The sequence below is a fragment of the Malaya genurostris genome, chromosome 1, assembly GCF_030247185.1.
Source record: "Malaya genurostris strain Urasoe2022 chromosome 1, Malgen_1.1, whole genome shotgun sequence".
Lineage (NCBI taxonomy): Eukaryota > Metazoa > Arthropoda > Insecta > Diptera > Culicidae > Malaya > Malaya genurostris.
In genome coordinates, this window is record NC_080570.1 from 153,364,436 (window position 1) to 153,390,046 (window position 25,611).

Sequence of the window (25,611 nt, forward strand, 5' to 3'; positions counted from 1 at the left end):
CGGGTACGTTTTTTTTTACTCAACGTTAGTTTTATCATCTGTTTATCTGCTAGCAGTTGCTGTTAGTTACTCCAATTGTAATAAATTGTACGAGGGACAATTTTCACATTCCTTAATCAAAAGCATTCTCCACCGTTTTGGGTTCAGTTTGAAATTATAAAGTCAGTAACGTTCGGATGTGGTATTACAAAACTCTTCAACGGTTTTTCTCTATCACCAATTCTAACGGAATGCAGCGTTTGAAAATCGCGCTAAAAACTCGAAATTGCAGAACCTGAATCAGGATTCGAAACAATTTGGCTCAGGGAGAGATTGCAGCGGTTAAGGCATTTCAAAAGTGTGACACTTTCTTCAAATTCTACTAACGAGTTCTGTGAAGAGGTGAAGATGAAAGGGGAAGAAAACATTCATCGATTATTCAATACTGAACTATTTAGCAATTATATCCCAAACGGTATCCTGCTAGTTAAAATACTAAAGTTTGAAAATGAAAATAATTCGCTCTATCTACCTACACTACAAAAAAGACTAAAATTTCAATAACGATACTTTATTTTCGACTTGCCTTCAAATGACATCCAATGCCTCCTGCTTCTGAAGAGGCTCCATTTCACTATTCCTGGAAGATTGTTGCGGAGAATGGATTTTTTTCGAAGCTCCGCCCTCAATTCAATTAGGTTCTACACGACCACAGGCGCGGGAAATATGGGGAAACAAGGTACTTTTTGAATTAAGTTCACTCACCTACAAACAGTTCGATAACATTTATGTAAAATCGAACCAGCTTATCTCAACTTCCATAATTTCGTGGTAAACGATTGATTGACTTCGTGAAACAACCACCACAATTTATTTGCAGCAAGGATAAAAAACACTTCCAGAACAAATTCATTCATCAGGATCAAAATAATTTCATTGCACTCAAAATAAAACTTTTTTTACCACATACTCCACACAAGGAATTTTCGCATAACACGTGATATTGGCACTGAAATTTTATTCTTAAACAGCAAAACCACTGATGATTTTTTTCATTTTCTGCCAACACTCAAAGCACCGTCGCTCGCTGGCGCGATCGTAACTACACACGAACGCAACGCCGGCTACGATGGCCCGTCGATCGCGTGATTCGAAGAGACACAAAATGGCGGGTGAAAAAATTATTTCTTTTAAGAAATAAAAACTGCTGGACTATCCGTCCAATTTGGTGTCTAAAATACAACTGATTTATTTACAAATTTTTGATTAGTTTACATTTTTCTTATGTCTATGTTAGTTCTTTAATCTATACATTTTCCTCTCATTTGAGAGTTTTCCGAATAACAAAATAGATGTGTGCGTGAGATTTACTCAAAATTTACCAAAGCAAAAGGAGAATCCAAAATTAAGCGAAGAGTGGAAATAGAGAGCGATTCTCTTCTCACCATTCGATCAAGGATCTAGGCTGGTGAATATAGCTTACGCATAGGCGAATAGAAACATAACGAATCTATGCCGTAAAGGAATAAACATTGAATTCTGTTTATCCTGCATTGAGGATAAGGTTTGGTCCTTTTTTTATTGCCCCAATTCCAACACGAAGGCGGTTTAGTCGATAAATATACAACCGACGTCTCCGTCTAAGTCTAGACCACATTTTTATTTTCTTGGTTTACAAATCATTTCAAGATTAAAAAATTTATTGGTTTAGGTTATTGTAAACAAGCTCAAATTTAACATCGCAATCTACACCGGACCCCGTAAATCAACTATGTAGATTTACAAACAAAATAGGACCTCCGGACCCCGTGAAAAAATTTCCTTGGAAATTAAGTCGGTTAATTTGATCTTTCATCCACAATAATTCTAGGGTAGTAATGAGCTGGTGGCTGTCTAAGCTCATTAGTTTCAATTTCAAGATTTTTTATCTCTCTGGCTGAATTTGAAAGATCATCGTTCACCTCTTTTCGTTGTTTTTTTATAGCATTTCTATGAGATAGAAATGTCGTCAATGAATCCCAAAACGACGCTAATAATTGCCATCCAAGACCGTAGATGTCATATAATATTTTTCCGTGCATAATAGTGTCGAAAACAAATTTTATTATTCGTCCAATCATATAAATTCCTATGAATGTTGATGTTACATTTCCTATCCAATTTGACCATGAAATGAACTTTTTCCAATATTTATTTAAAACATTTTCGATTATCTTTTCTGATACTAATGCATCAAAACTGAATCCCTGATAATTTGGGTGTTGTCCCGATAAGACTTTATGTAAAATGGTTGAGGCTATTCTCCTATCTCCTTGCTCATAAATCATATTTCGCATTTTATCAATGCTGTCTGAATCATAAACGCCACTCTCCATTAAACTCGGAAGTGGGGTGTATGACCACGTAGTTATTATGTCAGTGGTTAATTTGTTGGGTGATGTGGTCTCTCTAAGACGTCCGTCTGTAGTGTACCATCGATTTCCAAATCTGAATTTTGCTGGGAGTATAGGGGTGCAATCAATTTCAGTACCTCTTTTTTGCAATATACGAGTTACTGGAGTCAAAAACATCGTTGCATTATTATAATTGACTGGTATCTCTTGGTAGCATCTCTCAGATGTTCGATAGGTTACATAAACCGGTTTACATTCCAGTATGTGAAGCACTTCTCCAGCTACAACTGCTGTGTACCCAGGCTGCTTTACAATACTATTAACAAATTCTGTGGGATTCAATCTTGCTAGAGTTAGCTTTGTTTCCATCATGGCTTTATCAATTTTACACATTTCAGTCATAATGGTTCCATAAACATCGTCCAGTTTTTGACCAATATAATTTTCCACCAACGTGATTTTTGAATTAAAATATGTAAAAATATCATAATTCTTACTTGTCGGTTTACGCTTAAACGGAGACCTGAATTCAGCTTCCTCTAATATCAGAATGCGAGGATGATCTGTTTTGTAACCAGTATATCCGCAAATTTTCGTCACATCTCTTGTTTTTATTGAAAATAAATGCGTATTTGAAATAGTTGTATATATAGCGTTAAATTTTCCTCCAACTTTATGTGTATTATTATCTAAAGTTTTATTAACTATACCTTCATATATTACCTCAAACTCTGTATCTTCGCACCTTTCCTTCAGATTTATATCCCAAGTTAAATACCCATCTTCAGAATCTAAACATTTTCCATGGGTATAAATACACACTAATCCATTTCGCAATTTTATTTCATTATTTTCAATATCAATTGTTGCCATATAGTCGCGCAATGTTATTTCGTATTCATAGTAAACTAATGCATTAGTCCACGTATAAAACGGTGTTCTATAAGTTCCTCCATCGCAAGTGCTACCTTTTACATTTCCTATAATTAGAGCTTCTCCGCGTGTAGTTCCATTTCGTTTTAATTCTCTCAAGTTATAATCATGTGCAAGATTTAAGGAATTCAATAAATGAGCTCTTCTGCACTCATCCGGAGTAAATTCCTTTACTATATAGGCATACCCGTGTTCATAATCAGAGGTATGCGAGTGCATGCCACAATGTCGAATTGATCTTTTAATTATGACCTTACACTGAAATACTTGCGTTGTGCCTTTCGAATTTCTTTGAAGGACTTGAATTGGAACTTCCTGTGTTGATAAATTTTTGCTAGTTGGTAGACATGAGGCTACATCTAATAGCGAATAAGATGTTAAGTTTACTTCAGCGTTGGTGCAATCGTATGCAATGAACCCATTCGAAACTGCTCCAAATGCTTGGCAAATGAGCAGTAATAATAATAGTATATTCAAACATAAGTTATTCAATGAAGTAAACCCTGTACTGCTTTGTATTTCTAAAGTTGGTTTCTTTGAATTATTTTTTAATTTATTTTCATCGTATATAATACGTTTGGGTTTGACATCCTGATTAATGTAATTCACTGTATTTGAGGACTCGCTAATTTGAGTTTTGGCGGATGACTCTTGTTCATCCGCACTACTGGTCCTTTTAACGTCTAAAACGGTTAATTTAATAACTGGTCTTATTAAATCACCTTTCTCTGTTTCAATCTTTACAGATCTTATAATTCCATCTTTGCCTGGCCTGACAGCGAGAACCAGGCCTTTGATCCATTTTCCTCTTTTTTCCTCATTCGGGAAAATAACTAAGTCGCCTACTTTAATCGGCGTCTCGGAATTTAACCATTTTTGTCTCTTTGTCAAAGAGGGCACATATTCCTTCAACCAGCGATCCCAGTACAGTTTAGCTAATTGTTGCGACCTTTTCCAATGTTGTCGGAGACCTTCTGAATTTGAAATATCATTTATAGCAGGCTCCGCATCTCCAGCGCATCCTATCAAAAAGTGATGTGGAGTTAACACTTCGTCATCTTCCGTTTCTAACGGTATGTGAGTTAATGGACGACTGTTTATAATAAATTCAATTTCAGCAAATAACCCTCTGAGCACATTTTCAGGTAGAGTATGTTGAACAAATTTCAATATACTTTTCACCTCCTTCACCATCCTTTCCCATACTCCTCCGAAATGAGGTGCGGATGGAGGATTGAAGTGCCATTCAATTCCATCGCCTGCTAATCTTTGTTTTATTCTTTTAAGATCATTGTTCGCCCCAATGAAATTCGTTCCGTTATCACTAAACATATAGGTTATTTTGCCTCTTCTACATTGCATATTTTTGAGACATATCATAAATTCATCGGTACTAAGTGAGTTTGCCAAATCCAAATACACAGCACGTGTGTTCAGACAAGTAAACAACACTCCCCAGCGTTTTTCTTGTCTTCTACCAATGGATACATGAAGTGGACCAAAATAGTCCACACCAGTATAAGTAAATGGTTTCAAATTAGGTATCATTCTGTAGCTGGGTAAAGCAGCCATCATAGGGGGTTGGGGCTGAGGAGATATATTCTTACATAGCTGACATGACTTTTTTATCCGCTTCATGGAGGCTCTAACGTCTATTACCCAAAATTTTTGTCGTACCGAAGCAATGGCGGCATCCATCTTTAGGTGAAAGAACTTTTCATGATAGAATTTAAGAATCAGATTCGTAACGTGATGTTTTTTCGGTAATATTGCGGGATGCTTTGCCGTATATGAACATGCTTCCGCATTTCCTATACGTCCTTTACATCGCATAATGCCATTATCATCCATAAATGGCGTTAGATTTTTAAGTGAACTTTTTTCACTTATTTGAAAATTTAGATACAATTTAGACATTTCTGATGGAAACGACTCCCATTGTGCCTTTCTTATAAGAAGTATTTCTGCTTCATCAAATTTCTTCTTTGATAAACAATTTGTGTGTGGCTCAGCCTTTATTTTTGAATAGAGCCGATCTAAATAATTCAATGCTAAACAAATTGACCTTTTCAATCTTTTCCAGTCTGAACACCAGTCGATGTTGATGTTCCTAAATTTAGGTATTTCAACCCTTTGTAATGTTTGTATAGGTTTCAGTTCTTCGGTGGTAGTTAATCTTATATTCGATTTAGGCCAAGATAATTCATCGCTTTTCAGAAATATCGGTCCATCCTTCCATTTAGAATTGAACCTTATGAATTTAGTTGCTTCATCAGCCGGGTTATTTTTTGTATCAACCCATCGCCACTGGGACACGGTTGTACTGTCTAATATTTCGCTAATTCTTAGCCCTACAAACTGTTTGTATATTCTGGCTTCGGATTGAATCCAAGCCAGTACCGTTGTAGAGTCCGTCCAATAAGTCACATCGTCTATAGGAAGTCTTAACTCTTTAATTATCGTTTGTGCCAATCTCGTACCGAGAACAGCAGCTTGTAGCTCCAGGCGTGGAATCGAGATCATTTTTGTAGGTGCGACTCTTGCCTTTGCTGCAATCAGGCATACATCTATGAAGTCCTCACACGTAGTTCTTAAATAAACCACAGATGCATATGCTTTATCTGACGCATCCGTGAATACATGTATCTCACGAGCCTTGACGTGTTTTGCCTTGGAATAGCATCTAGGGAACTTAACATCCTTTAGTGCTTCTAGGCGTGTTTTCCAGTCAAGCCATTTTTTACATAATTGTTCGGGAATTTTTTCATCCCAATCAATTCCTTGTTTCCATAATTCCTGCATCAATATTCTTCCTTCTATAGTAACATTTGATATCAGACCCAATGGATCGTACACGCTCATCGTGATGGATAGTACCTCTCTTTTGGTTGGCTGTACTGGTAATTCTTCTATCTTAGTTTTATAATTAATAGTATCCATCTCAGTATCCCAAAACACTCCAAGTACTTTTTCATAAAATTGATTATCATCTCCCAGTGAAATTTCCTTTGCCGGTGAAACGTGTGTGTTTGGAATAAAGGCTAATAACTCTGATGAGTTTGAAACAAAGTTCCGTATATTAAAATAAATTTTCAAGGCTGCTCGGCCATCCATGGAAGTTGACCATCAATGTTAACTTCCCTCTCTGAGCAGCCTAGATAGCCGTGTAGTGTCGGTAGCGGTTTCCCAACTGCTAAGAATAACGCTACGGTCCACCTGTACCGGTGGTATAAGTCCACCAAACAGGTAAGCCGTGTGGCATCCGGCGGAATTATTTTTTACCAAGAATTGATCCACTGGTTTCCTATTCCATGTCGTAAAAGGCCACAAAAATAGGAACTCCTAAGTCAAGGTGTATTTCCGTACCGATGGCTGAATGGCTGCAGGAGGTTAAACATTGCAGTCGTGAACGGAATATCTTGGGTTTTTCCCTTACTGGATACACGCAATGCTTAGCAATCAATTTCTTTGATCATCGCTTCGGCAGGCCAGAGATTAGAAAGCTGAGTGTCTGTGGGTGTCCTCAAGGTGGTGTACTATCCCCACTTTTATGGAACCTAGTCGCTGATGGTTTGTTAAGGAAACTTGGTAACCTTGGATTTCCGACTTATGGTTTTGCCGACGATTATCATATATTGATGACCGGTATAAGCATTGACACTCTCTTTGATTTGGTGCAGCAAGCCCTGCGATCTGCTGAACAATGGTGTTGTCAGGTTTGGATTATCTGTAAATCCGGGCAAAACATCAATGGTGCTTTTCACTCATCGTAGGATAATTACAGGAGCTCGTCCGTTGCAGTTCTTTGGTTCAGGGGTCACTGTGGTCGATCAAGTTAAATACGTCGGGGTTATTCTTGACTCAAAACTGAATTGGTCTGCTCACATTGATTTCAGGATTGAAAGAGCTTGCATGGCTTTCGGCCAATGCAGACGAGCTTTTGGAAAATCATGGGGACTCAAACCCAGATATATTCATTGGATCTACACAACTATCGTTAGACCAATTTTAGCATATGGATGTCTTGTATGGTGGCAGAAGGGAGGGGTCGCGACAGTTCAGTCAAAGCTAAATCATCTCCAAAGGATGGTCCTAATGGCGATGACAGGAGCATTCACGACGACTCCTACTGCTGCTCTAGAGGCGCTACTGTGCATTAAACCACTACATGTGTTCCTGAAACAGTAAGCATTGTCTTGTGCATGCCGTCTTAAGGTTACAGGGCTTTGGAACAGTAACCCATTAGAATATGCTACCAGTCACACTCGCTTGTGGTCTCAAATGGTTCCGTGGGATGAGTATTTACTCGCTCCTAGTGACCTAACTCTCACATGCAGTTTTCCTTTTAAAACATTCAATGTGAGCTATCCTCTTCGTTAGGAATGATTGTCTGGTTGTCTGGAACGACAACTTGATGAACACATAGTTTGTTTTACGGACGGTTCTCTGTTGAATGGTCGTGCTGGTGCTGGTGTCTACTGTCGTGAAATAGGCTGGAGCAGTCTCATTCACTTGGTAGATACTGTACTGTGTTCCAAGCAGAAATCTACGCAATTCTGTGTGGAGTACAATCGGCACTTCAGCAGAGGATCTGTGGTAGACGTATTTGTTTTTGTTCCGACAGTCAGGCAGCCTTAAAAGCACTCAGTTCGAATGACTCACGGTCGAGTCTAGTGATCGCATGTCGAACTCAAATTGAGGACCTCAGCATTTCGAATGCTGTTTGCTTCTTATGGGTACCCGGCCATTCTGGTATTACTGGAAATGAAAGGGCTGATGAGTTGGCTAGAGCTGGTGCAGCGAATGATTTCGTTGGTCCTGGACCAGCTTTACCACTTTCAACTGGTTGGATAGAGCACAAGATACGTTCTTGGGCTGCATCCAAACATGCCAGCTACTGGCGCAGCTTGCAAACTTGCGCTCAGACAAAAGCATTTCTACCAGATTTAGATCTGAAAATGTCAAAGTGTCTACTGCATTTCTCCAAGTATCATTGAAGTGTTCTGGTCAGAGCTCTGACTGGACATTGCAAACTCAATTATCACATGGCTACTATTCAACGTGCTGAGTATTATTCGTGTGATTTGTGTGAATGCGATTATGGTACTTCATATCATCTGATATGTAACTGTCCCGCATTGACGCAGCTACGTATCCGGGTTTTTGGTTCTCCATACATGGTTGAGTCTGTGTATGCGGAGCTAAAATTGAAGGATATTCTCTCGTTTCTCACCCAATGTGGTAAGGAGCTATAGTCAGAAGGGTTCATCGTTCTTCCTGGAGTGAATGAATCCCTTCTGTATTCACCTTAAATAGGGTTTGGCAGATTGTTTGGCATCCTCTGGGGGGTGCCGAATTTACTTATGCTCGTACATACTGCGAGTCGTTCTGCATTCTTCCGGGAGTGCAGAATGGTGTCGCTTTTGTAAGATCTCTAAATCCTCTCGGGGGTTGGAGGTTTTATAAACAGCAGACTGTTCGGGACCTCGTAGAGGTTCAGAATTTCCTTCTGCTTCCACTGAATGTGATCCTCAGCAGATTGTTCGGCATCCCTTAGGGGTGCAGAATTTACTTCTGCTTTTATGTGTTTTTGTGTCGTCAATTTTTCCCATCCTCCTAGTCCAACCCTTACCATTTCCTTTCAATCCTTCCCTCTTATATATCGGGAAAATGATGCTAAAAACATATTGATGGCAAGGCACAAATCTCCAAATATCAAGGGGAACGTGCCATTTGAGCCAATTTGTTCTGATTCCTGATTCCTGGATAGTACCTCTCTTTTGGTTGGCTGTACTGGTAATTCTTCTATCTTAGTTTTATAATTAATAGTATCCATCTCAGTATCCCAAAACACTCCAAGTACTTTTTCATAAAGTTGATTATCATCTCCCAGTGAAATTTCCTTTGCCGGTGAAACGTGTGTGTTTGGAATAAAGGCTAATAACTCTGATGAGTTTGAAACAAAATTCCGTATATTAAAATGAGCGTTAGAGTGTATTTTTATTACATTTGAAATAACATCCTTCGCTTCAACCATAGAAGAAAAACTGTCTAAGTAATCATCTACGTAATGATTTTCGATGATAGCTTTGACGGCAATTGGGTGCTGTTGCTCAAATTTTACAGCATTTTTATTTTTTTACAAATTGAGCACATGCAGGAGAACATGTTGCCCCAAAAGTCATAACCTTCATTTCATATATATCAATATCCTGATTCTCGGATTCCCGGAAAACAAGTCTTTGTGACCTTTGGTCTTCCTATCTTATTTTTACTTGGTGAAACATTTCCTGAATGTCACCCGATATCGCGAATTCGTTTTCTCTAAACCGAATCAAAACTCCGATTAGACTCGCATTCATATCTGGACCTGAAAGGAGTTTTGAATTTAGAGAGATGTCATTTACCTTGGCCGCAGCATCAAACACCAATCTGAGTTTAGGAGGTTGTTTATTTGCATTTATTACAGAAAAGTGAGGTATGTAATTTATCCTCTTAGAATCATTTCTTATTTCTGCCGGAGTTAACCTTTGAATATAACCCTTTGATTCATATTCCCTAAACTTGTTTGTGTACCAAACTCGCATCGAAGGATTATTTTTCATTTTTCTTTCTTGTATTTTTAGTCTGCTTACTGCAGCGTTATAATTTTCTGGAAATTCTACTTCATCTTCCTTCCATAAAAGCCCAATCTCATACTGGCCATTTTCATATCTTAAAGTATTTTCCATAATACTTAGTGCTCTTTCTTCATGTTTCGATACAAGAGGTTTATTTGTAAATTTTACCCCCATATCTTCAATAGAAAAATAATTATGCATCATTTTCGCTATAGAGGTTTACTCTTTATTCAATTCTTGATGCATGGCTACGGTATGGGTATTACTTGGTTCGCCTGTTTTTCTTCCATACAATACCCACCCTAGTCTTGTTTTGTTGGCAATAGGTTCGTTAAATCTGCCAGATTTAGATTCAAAACTCTGAATCATGTAGGCATGAGGTAAACCAATTAGTAATTTTGGTTTGCCATCTTTATATCCTTCCAACTCCAAGTCGGATAAATAAGGATACCGTTTCTTTAAGTCTGCAATATTAATCGATTGAGACGGTAAACACATCTTCTCTATTGTCCGTACATTTCTTAACATGTAGGATCGATTGCTAGATCCGGTTATACGCACCGAGACCTCTTCACTTTCTTCATCCTCTTGTATTTCACCATTTGTCCAAGTAAGAGACAATGGCCTTTTTTTACCCGCCAAATTAATATCGTTTTTGACTTCATTCAATAGTAAACTTATAGATGATCCCAAATCAAAAAATGCAAGAATTTTAGTTCTTGATTTTCCGTTACTTAACGTAACTGGAATTATTTGATAATAAACTCCATTATCTATTTTATTATGATGATTAATCTGATTATTGATATCTGGAGCATTATTATCCCTGTTCGAAATTTGTTTAAAGTTTTCATGCAATGCGGGGTGATGATTCTGTTTACAATTACCGATATTGCATTGCCGAGTAAATTTACAATCTTTCTTAAAGTGATTGGAAAAATTGCAGCAACCGAAACAAATTTTATTTTTTGATAAAATTTCCTTTCGATCTTTAACGCTCATCTTCTTAAAGACCGAACATTCCGTAGTTTTGTGATTTAGATCACAAGTAAAACATTTATATCTTTTTTGTTTGTTGTTGAATTTACCATCTAATTGAGCGAATACACGTTCTTTAGTTTTGGGGTTTATTGTTTTTTCTCTTTTTTCAGATAGCAACATCGTCGCAAGCCTTTTATGTGGAATCAGCCAATTACAGAATATTTCTAAGCTGGGTGGACTATAGACAGAATCATCTTCCTCCCTATCAATTTCATGCTTCAACCATTGTTGACGAAGATTGTTAGGAAGTTTGGCTGATAAATCTTTGATCAATCTTTGATCCTTAAGATAATCAATTTGATTTAAAGCTTTAATATTTATTACTAGGTTTTCGACTGCTGTAATAAATTCGATCATTGTTTTGGGGATGTCGAAAGTCGGACTTTTAATTGTAAGCACGTCTTTCAGTAACCCTTCATAAATTTGGCGAACACTACCAAATTGTTGTTTTAAAACTTCCATTATTTTTGGAACGTTTCGTTGATCTAACAACAAAGGATCAACTAATTTTAGGGCATCCCCTTTTAAATGTTTTTGGAGTCTAGAAAGATTTTCTAGATCCGAAAACTCACCTGCCTTTGTAGTTTCTTCAAAGGTGGTTTTAAATTTAGGCCATACTTTATATGACCCATCAAAGTATGGTAGCTCCATCATAGATTGTCTCGCTATGATTTTTATTAATTTTTCAGAGGAATCCACTCCTCTGTTTGAATCACTCACACCAGATGGACCTGGTAGAATGAATTCATTTTTAAATGAACTGAGCATTTCAGAAATTGCATTCTGTTGTGCTTTGAACATTTGGTTTGTTGTATATTTAATGACCTCTTTCTGGGCCGTTATCATCTCCTTGGTAGAAGTGCAAATTGCCTCTCTTTGCGCTTCTACCATTCCCTTAGAGCCTTCCAACTCTAGGGCTTTCAATTTATTATACAAATGAGAACATTTTGGACAACTCCAATAGTCTCGTTTTGTTGGTAAATTTTCAAGTTTTACGCATCGTTGGTGTAACCAACGATCGCACTCATCGCAACACACCATTGCATCTTCATTATCTGGTTTGTCGCAAAGTGGACAGTGACCATTTTCGTTTTTCTTATTTAAAAAAGTATCCATTTACTTGCCTTGTTGCCAGAGATGTGACTTTGATCCAACCGTCCGTCGAATAAAATTTCTGCTCCGCTGCCGGTTTGGTTTGCACCAGCCTTGTTGAGCCGGTAGTTTTCCAACTGTCCGTTGGAGAGTTTAGGTTGCCGACAGTCCGTCGGATTCGATCGCCAGCGTCTGCGCCGGTTGTTCACCAGCCGTGTTGAGCCGGTAATTTTCCAACTGTCCGTTGGATAGTTTAGGATGCCGACAGTCCGTCGGATTCGATCACCAGCGTCTGTGCCGGTTGTTCACCAGCCGTGTTGAGCCGGTAATTTTCCAACTATCCGTTGGAGAGTTTAGGTTGCCGACAGTCCGTCGGATTCGATCACCAGCGTCTGTGCCGGTTGTTCACCAGCCGTGTTGAGCCGGTAATTTTCCAACTATCCGTTGGAAACTTAGTTTGCCGACCGTCCGTCGGATTCTACTTGGTAGCTTGGAAACAGCTATTCTTTTAAGATTCTCATCAATTTTGTGAGAATCTATTACTGTTGAGTTGTTCCTCTCTGGAGCCACCATGAAAAAATTATTTCTTTTAAGAAATAAAAACTGCTGGACTATCCGTCCAATTTGGTGTCTAAAATACAACTGATTTATTTACAAATTTTTGATTAGTTTACATTTTTTTTATGTCTATGTTAGTTCTTTAATCTATACATTTTCCTCTCATTTGAGAGTTTTCCGAATAACAAAATAGATGTGTGCGTGAGATTTACTCAAAATTTACCAAAGCAAAAGGAGAATCCAAAATTAAGCGAAGAGTGGAAATAGAGAGCGATTCTCTTCTCACCACGCGATCAAGGATCTAGGCTGGTGAATATAGCTTACGCATAGGCGAATAGAAACATAACGAATCTATGCCGTAAAGGAATAAACATTGAATTCTGTTTATCCTGCATTGAGGATAAGGTTTGGTCCTTTTTTTATTGCCCCAATTTCAACACGAAGGCGGTTTAGTCGATAAATATACAACCGACGTCTCCGTCTAAGTCTAGACCACATTTTTATTTCCTTGGTTTACAAATCATTTCGAGATTAAAAAATTTATTGGTTTAGGTTATTGTAAACAAGCTCAAATTTAACATCGCAATCTACAGCGGGAGTGCGATGAAAAGCACAATTTCGCTGCGATTCCAGCTTCACTTGATCTTAGCGCATTTCATTTGGATTCACACACTACTCAGCGGACCTAATTCACTACGAAACCGATTTTCTTCCGTTTTTAACGACAACTTTCATTCATTTTCGCAGAAGATTTCGTTTAAACATTCCAACCGAAAACCACTCGCGAAATTTTCCTACAACCGTACCGTTATCCACCGGCGACCGAATCAGACTACTTGTGCGGAAGTACCGGAACCGATGACCAAGCTGTTCACGCAATGAATTATCAAAATAATGGTTCATTCGATTGTGTCGGTCGCTGCGCAGCCCTGTTTTCAAAACGATACATTTCAATGCCATTTTGGTTGTGCGTCAAGAGATTTATTGAATGAACTTTGGCATCCATTCGGTCAGTGGAAGTATTTTTATTTCTACGTTTCTTTCAAGAACTGTTTACCCATCAAATGATTTCAATTAGGTTTTGCACGAAGATGACAGAAATGAGCTGCCGATGAATCAAGTTCATTTTTGACAGCTGCCGTGTCTTTATTTTGTTTTGCGACTGCAAATTAAAAATCAAAAAATGACGGAAAAGTGCCTGTTGAAAACGTGTTCTACAGTGAAAGGAACTAAAAAGATTGTCTGTATGTGTTTCCAGCATCAAGGAACGATATTTGTATACATCTGTTTAGTGTGAAACGATTTGCAATGTTTAAGCTCTTCTTCTTTTTTCTACTTCGGAACAAATCAGCTGTTTTTCAAAGATGGGCGAATCTTACAAAAGTAAACAAATCGAGTTTCTCTCACCTACCAATAAAAGTTTCCAAATCTTATAATTTTGCCTAAAAATTCGGATTCTGCAAAAATCTCAACGTTTGTAATACAAAGAACTATAATGGGCGAAACTGTCATTCCATTTGTTTACGTAAGTTTCGCCCACCGTGTTCCATGACAACAAACGGGGCGATACTTCAATTGCTAGTAAGGAAGGGCGAAACTTTTTTTTTCTTTATTTCAGATGGTTTCCGAGCCTGTTACCACTGGAAATAGTAAATGAGACGATTAAATTACTCGCAGATTTGTCTTAGCCGCGAAAACCAGCCAATTTCATGAAAAATGCGCAAGGGCGCATCTTTATAATTCACACGGGAAGCATAAAAGTAAACAAATCGAAAAAGGGTGAAACTCTTTTTATGTTGATTTATTCAGTGGATATAGATAGAAAGTGTTAGAATTTGCATCCCTTTTGGAGATAAACTAACAATTCATCGACTAATCATAAATTGATCTCAGAATATACGATAATTTCTAAATACCATTTGAAACCAAAATCGAAACATTCATCGATGTTTTTCTCCATTTACTGTCAATGTTAGATTCGCCGTTCTTTGAAAAACAGCTGAAATGTCAGCTCCTAATTGAGGGCCAGTTTCTTTGACTATTAGGTTTTTTACCATCACTGCTAACCTCAATCAAATGAACGCATTTTGATAGTTCAGCAGTACTGTTTGTAAACATAGGTATTTTTGTTTGTCTGTTGACAAATTGAATGAGACCATTTACGATCCATATCGCCTAAATAGAGTTTTAAAACATTTGTTCACGATTAGATACGGTTTGGTTTTGAGATTTATTAAATAAAAGTCACTAGTTGCAAAGTGTAAAGATGATTGTTTGAGGTGTGTTCTTCGACACAAAACACAAATGAACAAGTATTCATCCTTGACAGTTCAGCGGTACTGTTTACAAACAAGCTTAAACAAAAATCGAAGAGCACAACTTCAGTGCCAATATCACGTGTTATACGAAAATTGCTTGTGTAGAATATGTGGTAAAAAAGTGTTGTTTTGAGTGCAATGAAATTATTTTGATCCTGATAAATGAATATATTCCACAAGTGTTTTTATCACTGCTGCAAATTGTTGTGGTTGTTTCACGAAGTCAATCAATCGTTTTCCCCGAAATTATGAAAGTTGAGGTAAATTTGTTCGATTTTACAAAAATGTTTTCGAACTGTTTTAGGTGAGTGAATTTTTTTAGATATTTTTTTTCATGATAACCATCAATATATGATTATTATTATTATTGATTATCATTTCAACATCCAAAATGCTCCAAAAATCGATACTTTTCGAGGTTTACAACACCATACTAAAAGGGAAGTTCTTCGTTCGTCTGATTTAAAATTTTATATTCGATTGATCATCGTTCGCTTGAAATTTCCCTTTAAATGAATACAGACAGATGGGTGATGAGCTGTTTTCATAAATAAATGAATGCATGTTGAACATTTAGGGGTTTTTGGTTTGTACGATGAGTACATATTTAGTTTCGCCTTCGGCTCATCAATGCTTAAAGCATTTCAATTTGATCCGCAAAGCAGACGCAAAGTTCAAACAAATTAAGCGACCCTTTAAGTATATGACACTAGGGGCCATATCCTATCTGACGTCTCGGACGAAAACGAGTGATGACCGATTACTGGCCGACTACTTTTTGTACAAACCAACCCCTAAATGTTCGAATTCTGCGGCGGCCAGTAGTCGGTCGTCACTTGTTGTCGTCTCAGACTTTCTTTCAATTGTTTTGGAGATTTTGGTGACATTTTGAGAATCATATTTATGCAATTCTTATAACCTTTTTCTACAATTTGAAAAAACAGAAAACTCCCAAGCCAATTTTACATTTCTTTTAGAGAATTATAATGAATATACACGAATATATATTTTGAAACGTTTCCAACAAACTGCAAAGAACTTAGAATAGACTTTAAAAACAAAAATCAAACGAGCTGAAACCGATCCAGTTTTCCATAAAATAAAAAAAATCCTGTTTTACAAACTTCATTGATAATTGGAATAGCGGAGAAGAATTTGAATCGAATTTAGAAGACGTTGTGCATAAATTTTCATGCGAATCACATGCGAGTTCTTTTTTATGAAATTAATTCTTTTCTATTGATTTGATAAAGGTTTGAGTGTACTTGCAGTATTTCACCTTTTGAAAACAATGACCAATGTCAGGAAAATTTGATAAGATCAAAATTTATGTAGTTTATTAACTCAACAACTAACAAATATAACTAATAAAAATAAAAAAATTCAGGTGGATTTTTTTCAGAATGAGAATACATTGAAGTCATTTCTCTAAGATTAAAAATTAATTTTAAAGAACTATTTACTTAAAACTAGTATAATTTCAACTGTTGTGGTGATGTCGTGTTGGGGTAATTACTTCACCGAAAAATTTTCAAGAAATGGGGACGTTAATTCGAACATCTTCAATTTTGGACCCACCCTATAGTTTTTAGTATTATTTCGGTTTCATTTATTTTTAATTTAGCTTTAGCATTTAGTTTTAGCATTTAGCTTTAGCATTTAGTTTTAGCATTTAGCTTTAGCATTTAGCTTTAGCATTTAGCTTTAGCATTTAGCTTTAGCATTTAGCTTTAGCATTTAGCTTTAGCATTTAGCTTTAGCATTTAGCTTTAGCATTTAGCTTTAGCATTTAGCTTTAGCATTTAGCTTTAGCATTTAGCTTTAGCATTTAGCTTTAGCATTTAGCTTTAGCATTTAGCTTTAGCATTTAGCTTTAGCATTTAGCTTTAGCATTTAGCTTTAGCATTTAGCTTTAGCATTTAGCTTTAGCATTTAGCTTTAGCATTTAGCTTTAGCATTTAGCTTTAGCATTTAGCTTTAGCATTTAGCTTTAGCATTTAGCTTTAGCATTTAGCTTTAGCATTTAGCTTTAGCATTTAGCTTTAGCATTTAGCTTTAGCATTTAGCTTTAGCATTTAGCTTTAGCATTTAGCTTTAGCATTTAGCTTTAGCATTTAGCTTTAGCATTTAGCTTTAGCATTTAGCTTTAGCATTTAGCTTTAGCATTTAGCTTTAGCATTTAGCTTTAGCATTTAGCTTTAGCATTTAGCTTTAGCATTTAGCTTTAGCATTTAGCTTTAGCATTTAGCTTTAGCATTTAGCTTTAGCATTTAGCTTTAGCATTTAGCTTTAGCATTTAGCTTTAGCATTTAGCATTTAGCTTTAGCATTTAGCTTTAGCATTTAGCTTTAGCATTAGCATTTAGCTTTAGCATTTAGCTTTAGCATTTAGCTTTAGCATTTAGCTTTAGCATTTAGCTTTAGCATTTAGCTTTAGCATTTAGCTTTAGCATTTAGCTTTAGCATTTAGCTTTAGCATTTAGCTTTAGCATTTAGCTTTAGCATTTAGCTTTAGCATTTAGCTTTAGCATTTAGCTTTAGCATTTAGCTTTAGCATTTAGCTTTAGCATTTAGCTTTAGCATTTAGCTTTAGCATTTAGCTTTAGCATTTAGCTTTAGCATTTAGCTTTAGCATTTAGCTTTAGCATTTAGCTTTAGCCTTTAGCTTTAGCATTTAGCTTTAGCATTTAGCTTTAGCATTTAGCTTTAGCATTTAGCTTTAGCATTTAGCTTTAGCATTTAGCTTTAGCATTTAGCTTTAGCATTTAGCTTTAGCATTTAGCTTTAGCATTTAGTTTTAGCATTTAGCTTTAGCATTTAGCTTTAGCATTTAGCTTTAGCATTTAGCTTTAGCGTTTATATAATATAGCCTACAAGTTGAATCAGTTTTGAGCCAAATCTAGAATAATTTTACCCTTTTTTGTATTGTCGCTACAAATGACGGGGTGAAATTTTTAACACACTTCACCCTATGAAAGTATTATGAAATTCAATAGCAATCTATGGGACTATGAAATTTTTTATTTTATGAGTGACATTATCGAAGAACTGTGTCGAATGAGGTAGAACACTTATCCCTCTGGGCCAATTTTCGCTTTTGATTGCATTAACTTTCTATATGAGAAGTGCAATAAGTGTACTTTTATATAAAGGATCGTTATCATAATTTTATAATAACAGATTTACCCTGTTGGTAATCCTGCACGCAAGAAGAAATTCAACAAAGCACGCTGCGAACAGAGCAAAGCCGCACGTACCGACGCGTACCAGTTTTGCATCGTCATTTTGAATGACGATTTGAATGTTTTGACTCTCATCGCCTTATAATTTCGGAACCGGAAATCCGATCTGGATGAAATTGCACAAAATATTTCAAAACAATGAGAGCTTTAATTTGAATTATGCTTTGTGAAAATTAGTTTAACCGTTGCTGATAAATCGAAGTAAGTTTCGTTTTTGGAGTTTTTTTCACTATTATCAGTGCTTTCGGAAGCGGAAACCAGGGACTAGTAGTCCCAAAGTAGTTTTATATATTCAATAACTAACAAGATCTACCAACTAGAAGAATTTAGTATTTTTATAAAAATGTGCACCTCGTTTCGCCATCGCTTGTGACTAAAAAATACTCATGAAATTGAAAATTATCACTAAACGCACTGTAATACCGAAACCGGAAGTCGGATCTGGATCAACTTTTTGAAGAATTTCAAGACCTTTTATTTGCTTCTTAGTTTGTGAAACCGGTTAAGAAATTTCCGATTTTTTTTCGGGCATTTTGCCATAAATTTGCACATATTTCGTTGTAACTCCGGAACCGAAAGTCGGATCCAAATGAAATTCATTTTCATTCTATTTCATTTGATACTAAGTTTGTGAAAATCGGTTCTGCTATCTCTGAGAAACGTGTGTAACTATTGATTTCCTTTTTTTGGTGCAGTTGGTTGAGAGATGCAAGTTGTGTCTAATTCTCGTTAATGGACTGAGATTTAGATACTGCTGATTGAATATTGTGTGAATATCCCATATCCCTTTGAATATATACTGAAATGAAAAACCTCTGAGTTCTTAAAAATGATAGTGATGGAGGAATACAGTTTATTGTATATTTGTTCAATTCTCGTCAAGAATAAATTCTGCGGTTGCAGTGAGTCTCGATTATTTATGAAATTGGTACAGTATTACGCTTTTGAGAACTTGTTATATGAAATCTATTATTTCGTTCTGTACAGTAAATCCAATAAGATTATTCCGGGACTATCATATTTTAAGGTATAAAGTAAAAGTGGTAAATTTATCCGTAATATTTAAATCGAAGTTTCATCACTAAAAAATTAGCACTTTAAGAAAGAAATGATACAGCAGAAACAGTGCGGCCACTTGCAGCAAACGCTTTATCCAGTATAACCTCCTGAGCTTCGCCCTTGCCTTCTCCATGCTGTCCATGCCATCCTTCAGCACAAAAGTCCGAATTCCGAGCATATACTTTTCGATATACGTATCCCAGCTCATGTCGCTCATGTCCACGGGAAATTCGTCACCGTCCCGGGCCAGTCGTACCTTTTGCATCAGTCTGGTCAGGTTCGGTATACGGAAGGTCCACTCGTGCATGGCAAAGAACTCACCCGTGTCGGCCGCTTTCTGAAAGCGCTTGGCAATTTTGGCCATTATGGGTTTGGAGCCTTGAGCTCGCATGACCAGATCGAACAGATATGCCGGCAGGAAGTGCAGAAACAGTTCGACGATTTTGTGTAGCATCCGGTTGGTCCGGAATCGGAAACCCGGATAGAGCATGACATATTTCGTTGGATTTCTAACGGACCACTTCTCGGTTATTGCGCCGTACTCATGCCACTTGATCGGATTGACCGATCCAGAGGTGCAGTTGTATACCCGGATCGGGTTGGATCTGTAAGAGACAGAATGGACTAAGATTAATCTGGCACTACCGTGAGCGGAAGCAAATCACATGGTCATAGCGTTCTCCCATGCGGCCGCGATCAACGTATTGCACACAATGTCCACCGGAATGACGTCCATCACGCACTTCTGATCGCACATTATGCTACTAATGGTTCCTCGTCCAATCTCCATCATGATGCCTGAAAACCATTCAACTCTGTTAGCATCCAGCGATCGATTGGGACTCGACTTCCCAAGGACTTACCCGTTATTCCGTAAACATTGTCGATCCAACCGGGAAACGGTTCCTTGATTGCCCCGGTCACAATGGAAGGTCGTACGATACAGATCGGCAGTTGGCGATTGTACTCCGATACCAGCTGCTCGGCAATCGATTTCGTTAATGTGTACGTGTTCGGGTGAGTTCCCTGGAGCTTTCCGGACAGTGCGTTGATGATATCTCCCGGTAGGATATTGATGCATTGTATGAAGGAGTCGGCGTCCATCGCGGATGGATATACCACTTCGTCAACCACTTTTCTGCTTGGATTGCTGTAAGCGGTTGAGACGTGGACTACACTCTGCAGATGAAACATCTTGACGCACAGATCCAAAATCTGTTGGGTACCGATCGTGTTCAGAACTGCGGCTTCCTTCAAACCTTCGTTGAAACGAACGGTGGCAGCCACGTGGAACACGATGTTGACATTCTCCAGCATCAGTTGCATATCTTTCTCCGACAGACCTAGCCGTGGAAGTGTTATGTCGCCACCAACGCAGACCATCTTTTCCAGCACGAACGGCATCTTCTCGCGAAGTCTGTCGAAAACCGGATGCTTAACGAACTCCCGATAGCGCTGTTCACTCGACAGTCCCCGTTTCGGTCGTAACAGGACGTAGATGTGCTTTATCCCATCGCAACTGCGTAGCAACTTTTCGATTAGTACCTTACCCAGAAATCCCGTACCTCCGGTAACGAAAATATCCTTTCCATCGTAGAACGGACGTATCTCGCAGGGTTCGGAAATTTCCAGAACAGGTGGCATGTTTTTCCCTGCTCTATTATTATTGGTATCACATTTCATGGTTTTGGAAGCATCGTGCGATTTATCCGTACTGTCAACCGCGACTGCCGATGCTTTGAGTTTGTGAAAACGATTGGCCAGCGTTTCCACCTGACCCATTATCGGGAGGTCCATTATCGAGATCGATTAGTTTTTCACGGCCCGTTGCGTTTCTGGATGCGCTGGGTGATCTACACGAGTGCTTTCCAGAGGGGAGGCTTTCGGAGATGAGCTAGTTCAATAGTAGCGGGATCGAAAATGACAAACAAAATAAAAAGTTAGAGTTTGCAGATTTGATCATATTTTGAAAATTTTTATTCAAATGTTGATTCGTTGATAAATCTATGAAAATTTGACAAATTCAACGAAAATCTTTAGATCTTAGTATTATCGCAGTCGAAGATTTTTAGCTATTAGAAAACACTGAAAGTTTTGATTGGTTTTTAAGGAAATCTCTTTCCTAAACCCTATAGCAAAAAAAGTAGCGGAGAAACCAGTTTTAATCGGTGTAATGATGCCTTTCTAATATTACTTATACCATCATAAATACTACTTTGGAATTAAAAAAAAAACTGTTCATTGAATAGAACCAGGAAAGTTTGTTCGGACGTAATCTAGCAAAATCTACAAATCATGTTTACCCTCTGGCTACGGAACTGGAAGTAGTATCCACAACAAATTCCGTATGAAACTGTAAGATTTATCCTTTGAATCTAGAAGTTTGTGAAAATAGATTCGGCCATCTTGAAGAAACGTGAAAGCGATCCAGGTTTTGACCACTATTTCCAATACTTCCGGAACCTGATTCCGAGGACCGGAATAGCCGAAGTTGATTCTTTTGGCAAGCAACAAATATGATCTCCACATTGGAACAGTTTTGAATATAATTAAGAAGAATGTTTTCACTCTTTGATAGTATCTCTCAGTGAAATATGCAAATCCGAAATAAAATAATCGACATCCAAATTCTATACGTTGCTAATTTTGTGGCCGTTGGGACTGCCAATTTGTGAAAAAGCTACAAACGAAATCACGTGAAAGAAGCTCTCAACCAAAATTGCAATCGATTCAGATTGGAATCAATCGGCACTGCACAGTGGTTTGAATCGACAAAAACGTGAACCTAATTCTCTAGCTCTAGCTCTAGCTGACCGTTGATCCGATATACATAATTCCTTTGGAGAACTCATTCACAAAAATATTCCTCGTGATTTCATCACAATAAAAATGTGCAAAGCCTACTACGATAAAAGCTCATTTCAACAACTTTTTTCCCTTAAGAGAAAGAAAAACGATGTCTTCTACAAAGTTTTAGAACTTCTAACGAACAAAAAACTTTGCCGAAGAAACTAAAGGTCTAACGCAAAAAGTTTCGGATATATGAAGCATTTTCGCCTCCTGTTCCGATTTGCGGTTGTTTACCACCATCACCATCAAATAAACTATGTATATCGGATCAACGGTTTAGCAGCTAGAGAATTAAGTTCACATTTTTGTCGATTCAAACCACTGTGCACTGTGAGCAGTTCGAGCGATTGCGTCATCTTGCTGCTGGTCGTTTCCATTGGAGAAAAATACAACGACAAAGAACATTATACAAAATCAGCCATTCTAAAAGTTATCTAACGAACTATTAAGATTACTTCTTTGCAAATCAAAGGTAAAAATCATCAGTTTAGTGCTAATCTACAATAATTTGATTGGCTTTGTGCAGGGACGGCAACTATGGAGGGGAGGGGGGCTCAAAGCACTTTTTGCCCCTCCAAATGATTTATTGGAGTGGCCATGCCCTCCCAATATTTTGGCAACTGGAATAAATATTTGAAAATTTGCTAGAAACATCTTATGAGATACTATTTGTTTCTGTTATACCCGTAACTCGTCTCCGTAATCGTTCATATTTTTTAGCTAAGTTACTACTGCTTAGCGGTTCAAATTGAACTGCCGAGTTAAGCACTAAGCAGTTCAATTTGAACTGCTCTGCACTGATGAGTCAAAGACGAAACGTAAAAATAATAAAAACGGCTATGTGCCCTAGCACAAAATTTGGCTAACCCCTAAATAAGTTACTACAATTTTTAAACTAATTTACTACAATGTGGAATGTGCTATACTTTGCCACTTTCGAATATTGGTTCTTATTGGAATAGCAAGGAAAATGTTTGTGATCGAGTCACAATATTCGGAAGAGAAACTAAACTTGCTTACTTGGTGGTTGCTTTCTATTTGCTCTAAACTCTTCGTTCCCTTTATTAATTTTTTTATTTATGTTGCAAAATTTAATCATCTGTAGTAATAATTTTTTGTGTCTCCCAATATTTTTTGGAACTTGCCGCCCCTGGCTTTGTGCACTTTCCGCAATGCAAAATTCGCACCAAACGAGTACAAACAAAGCCAGCATTTGACTGCTTCGCGTTCGAGAAAAACGTTCCGAACAGTGTTTAATATCGTAGAGTTTCACAATTTGGTCTTTCTGAATAACAGAAATGAATTCCGTACAGCATTTTTATAGTTTTGTTTTTTACTGAAATATGCAAATCCGAAATGAAATACTCGACATAAAAGAGATTTCTTTCTACGTGATTTTGTTTGTATCCGACAATAGCAAGGCTACAAACAAAATCACGTAGAAAGAAATCTCTTCACCAAAAATGGTTCAATATTGAATCAATCGGTACTGTGAGCAGTTCTATAGCGGGACGATAGAAGATCCAGTTTTGCTTCAAACAAGAGCGATTGTATCATCCTTCTAATGGTTCCAGATGTTATTTAAAAAACTACTAGAATTTTTTATCCGTTGGAATATGCAAATCGGAAGTGATTATAATGAGTTTAGTGAAGGCTTACAGTCTAATAGATTATAATTAGAAAATTGTCCCATTTTTTCTCGGCTCTGTTTTAATTGGATTTTGTGTGTATCCGCTTTACGTGCTTTTTTGCAAATATTGTCAGATATTATATTAGGTGTACAACTTTGCTTCCGCCGTTTTTTTCACAAAGTTTAAAACTTTATTGCGAAAAAGTGCTTACAAATGTATTATTCAAATTATTGTCCGTCGCTAGCGACAACTTTCTCTCATCTTTCCGGAAATTTTCGGATCCCGGCTCGAAAAAAGGAGTCCTTTTTTGACGCTATCCATGAAGCAATCCATTTTTCCAACTCTTCGAAGGATTGAAAGTGTTGATCTGCCAGGCCGTGTGCCATCGAACGGAATAGGTGAAAGTCAGAAGGGGCGACGACATCTGGGGAATACGGCGGGTGGGGCAAGACATCCCATTTCAGCGTTTCCAGGTACTTTTTGACCACTTTTGCGACGTGAGGCCGAGCATTGTCGTGTTGGAGGATGACTTTGCCATGTCGCTCTTGATACTGTGGCCGCTTTTCTTTTAGCGCGCGACTAAGGCGCATCAATTGCGTTCGGTAGCGATCTCCTGTGATGGTTTCACCCGGTTTTAAGAGCTCGTAGTAAATTGTTATTCATCTTTGAAGGTTTTTTCTCTTCCACCATCATGTTTGTCTTCGACATCGAAATCACCATTTTTAAAACGTGAAACCACTCCCGACACGTGCTTTTACTCAGAGCAGCATCACCGTAAGTTTTCGAGTGTGAATAATACGAAAACAAGTACAACTGTCACTGAAACGGCGATGACAATTCGTTAGGCACTGTACACACTCACTTTAAAGGTATTATCATCTATGTATTTTAACCAGCCTAAGCCGGTACAGCCACCTATCGGAAAACGGCGGAAGCAAAGTTGTACACCTGATATATATAAAAATAAGTATAAGATTCACTCAAACTTTAGAAAAAAATTCCGAGGCCGAGTATCATATACCAATCGATTCAGCTCAAGGAACTGAGCAAATGTCCGTGTGTGTGTCTGTGTCTGTATGTGTGTTGTTAACAAAGAGGTCGAAATCTCAGAGATAACTGGAACAAAATTGATCAAACTAGTCGCCAATGAAAGGTCTCTTCGTCAGCCATAACTCCAGGCGCGTAGCCAGAATTTTTTTTCGGGCGGTGCTTCAGAACAAGTTGATCAATTTCCATACGAATGGAAATGTTTACAAAATTACTTGAAACATTTTTTGTTGTAAAGTCGTTTGTTGAAAACTATTTAATTTATAATTGACTTGAATGTTAAAAGTGAAGAATTTTCATATGATACTTTCTTGAATATCGAATTAAATGAAATGGTTTACAATCCCTTAGGTGAATTTAACTGACATCGGCTATACCAATTTCTGAACACTGGTTCCAGAAGTATCGGGAATAGAAGAGCTAAATCGTTTTCTCAGAGAAGGCCAATACGAATTTCATAAACAAAAATTCAAATTAAAATACTGCGAAGTCGGAATCGGATAAAACTCACCAATTTTGTATGGGACCAAAGGTTTTTTTTTTAACTTGGACGATTTTTTTTATTCAATAATGTAATATAATTTTAGGCACACATAGGGACCAAAGGTTTATTTTATTTTTGAATTGTTGTTTGTTAAATTCGTTTTGGCCTTCTTTTAGTTTCTCTACTCCCGATACTTTCGGAAACGGGATTTGGAAATCATTTCATTAGATTCGAAATTTTTGAATGTCAGTGTAGCCATCTTAGAAAAATCGTAGTGCGTTCAAAATAAAATTTGTGGGTACTTTCCGGGATCGAAAACCGGATAGCGGTAAAACTGAAATAAGTTTATTTGGTCATAACAATTT

The 25,611-nt window shown here is 37.4% G+C and overlaps 1 protein-coding gene across 1 annotated transcript; it reads right to left on the minus strand.

The window, feature by feature from the left end:
- Nucleotides 1-12,211: 12,211 nt before the first annotated feature.
- Nucleotides 12,212-21,054, minus strand: LOC131428485 (putative fatty acyl-CoA reductase CG5065). Its single transcript, XM_058592472.1, has 4 exons — nucleotides 20,098-21,054; nucleotides 19,900-20,032; nucleotides 19,272-19,839; nucleotides 12,212-12,295 (listed from the first exon to the last, which is right to left on the minus strand). The coding sequence occupies exons 1-4, from the start codon at nucleotides 21,029-21,031 to the stop codon at nucleotides 12,212-12,214; spliced, it is 1,719 nt and encodes a 572-aa protein (XP_058448455.1). The 5' UTR covers nucleotides 21,032-21,054.
- Between the last annotated feature and the right edge of the window lie 4,557 nt (nucleotides 21,055-25,611).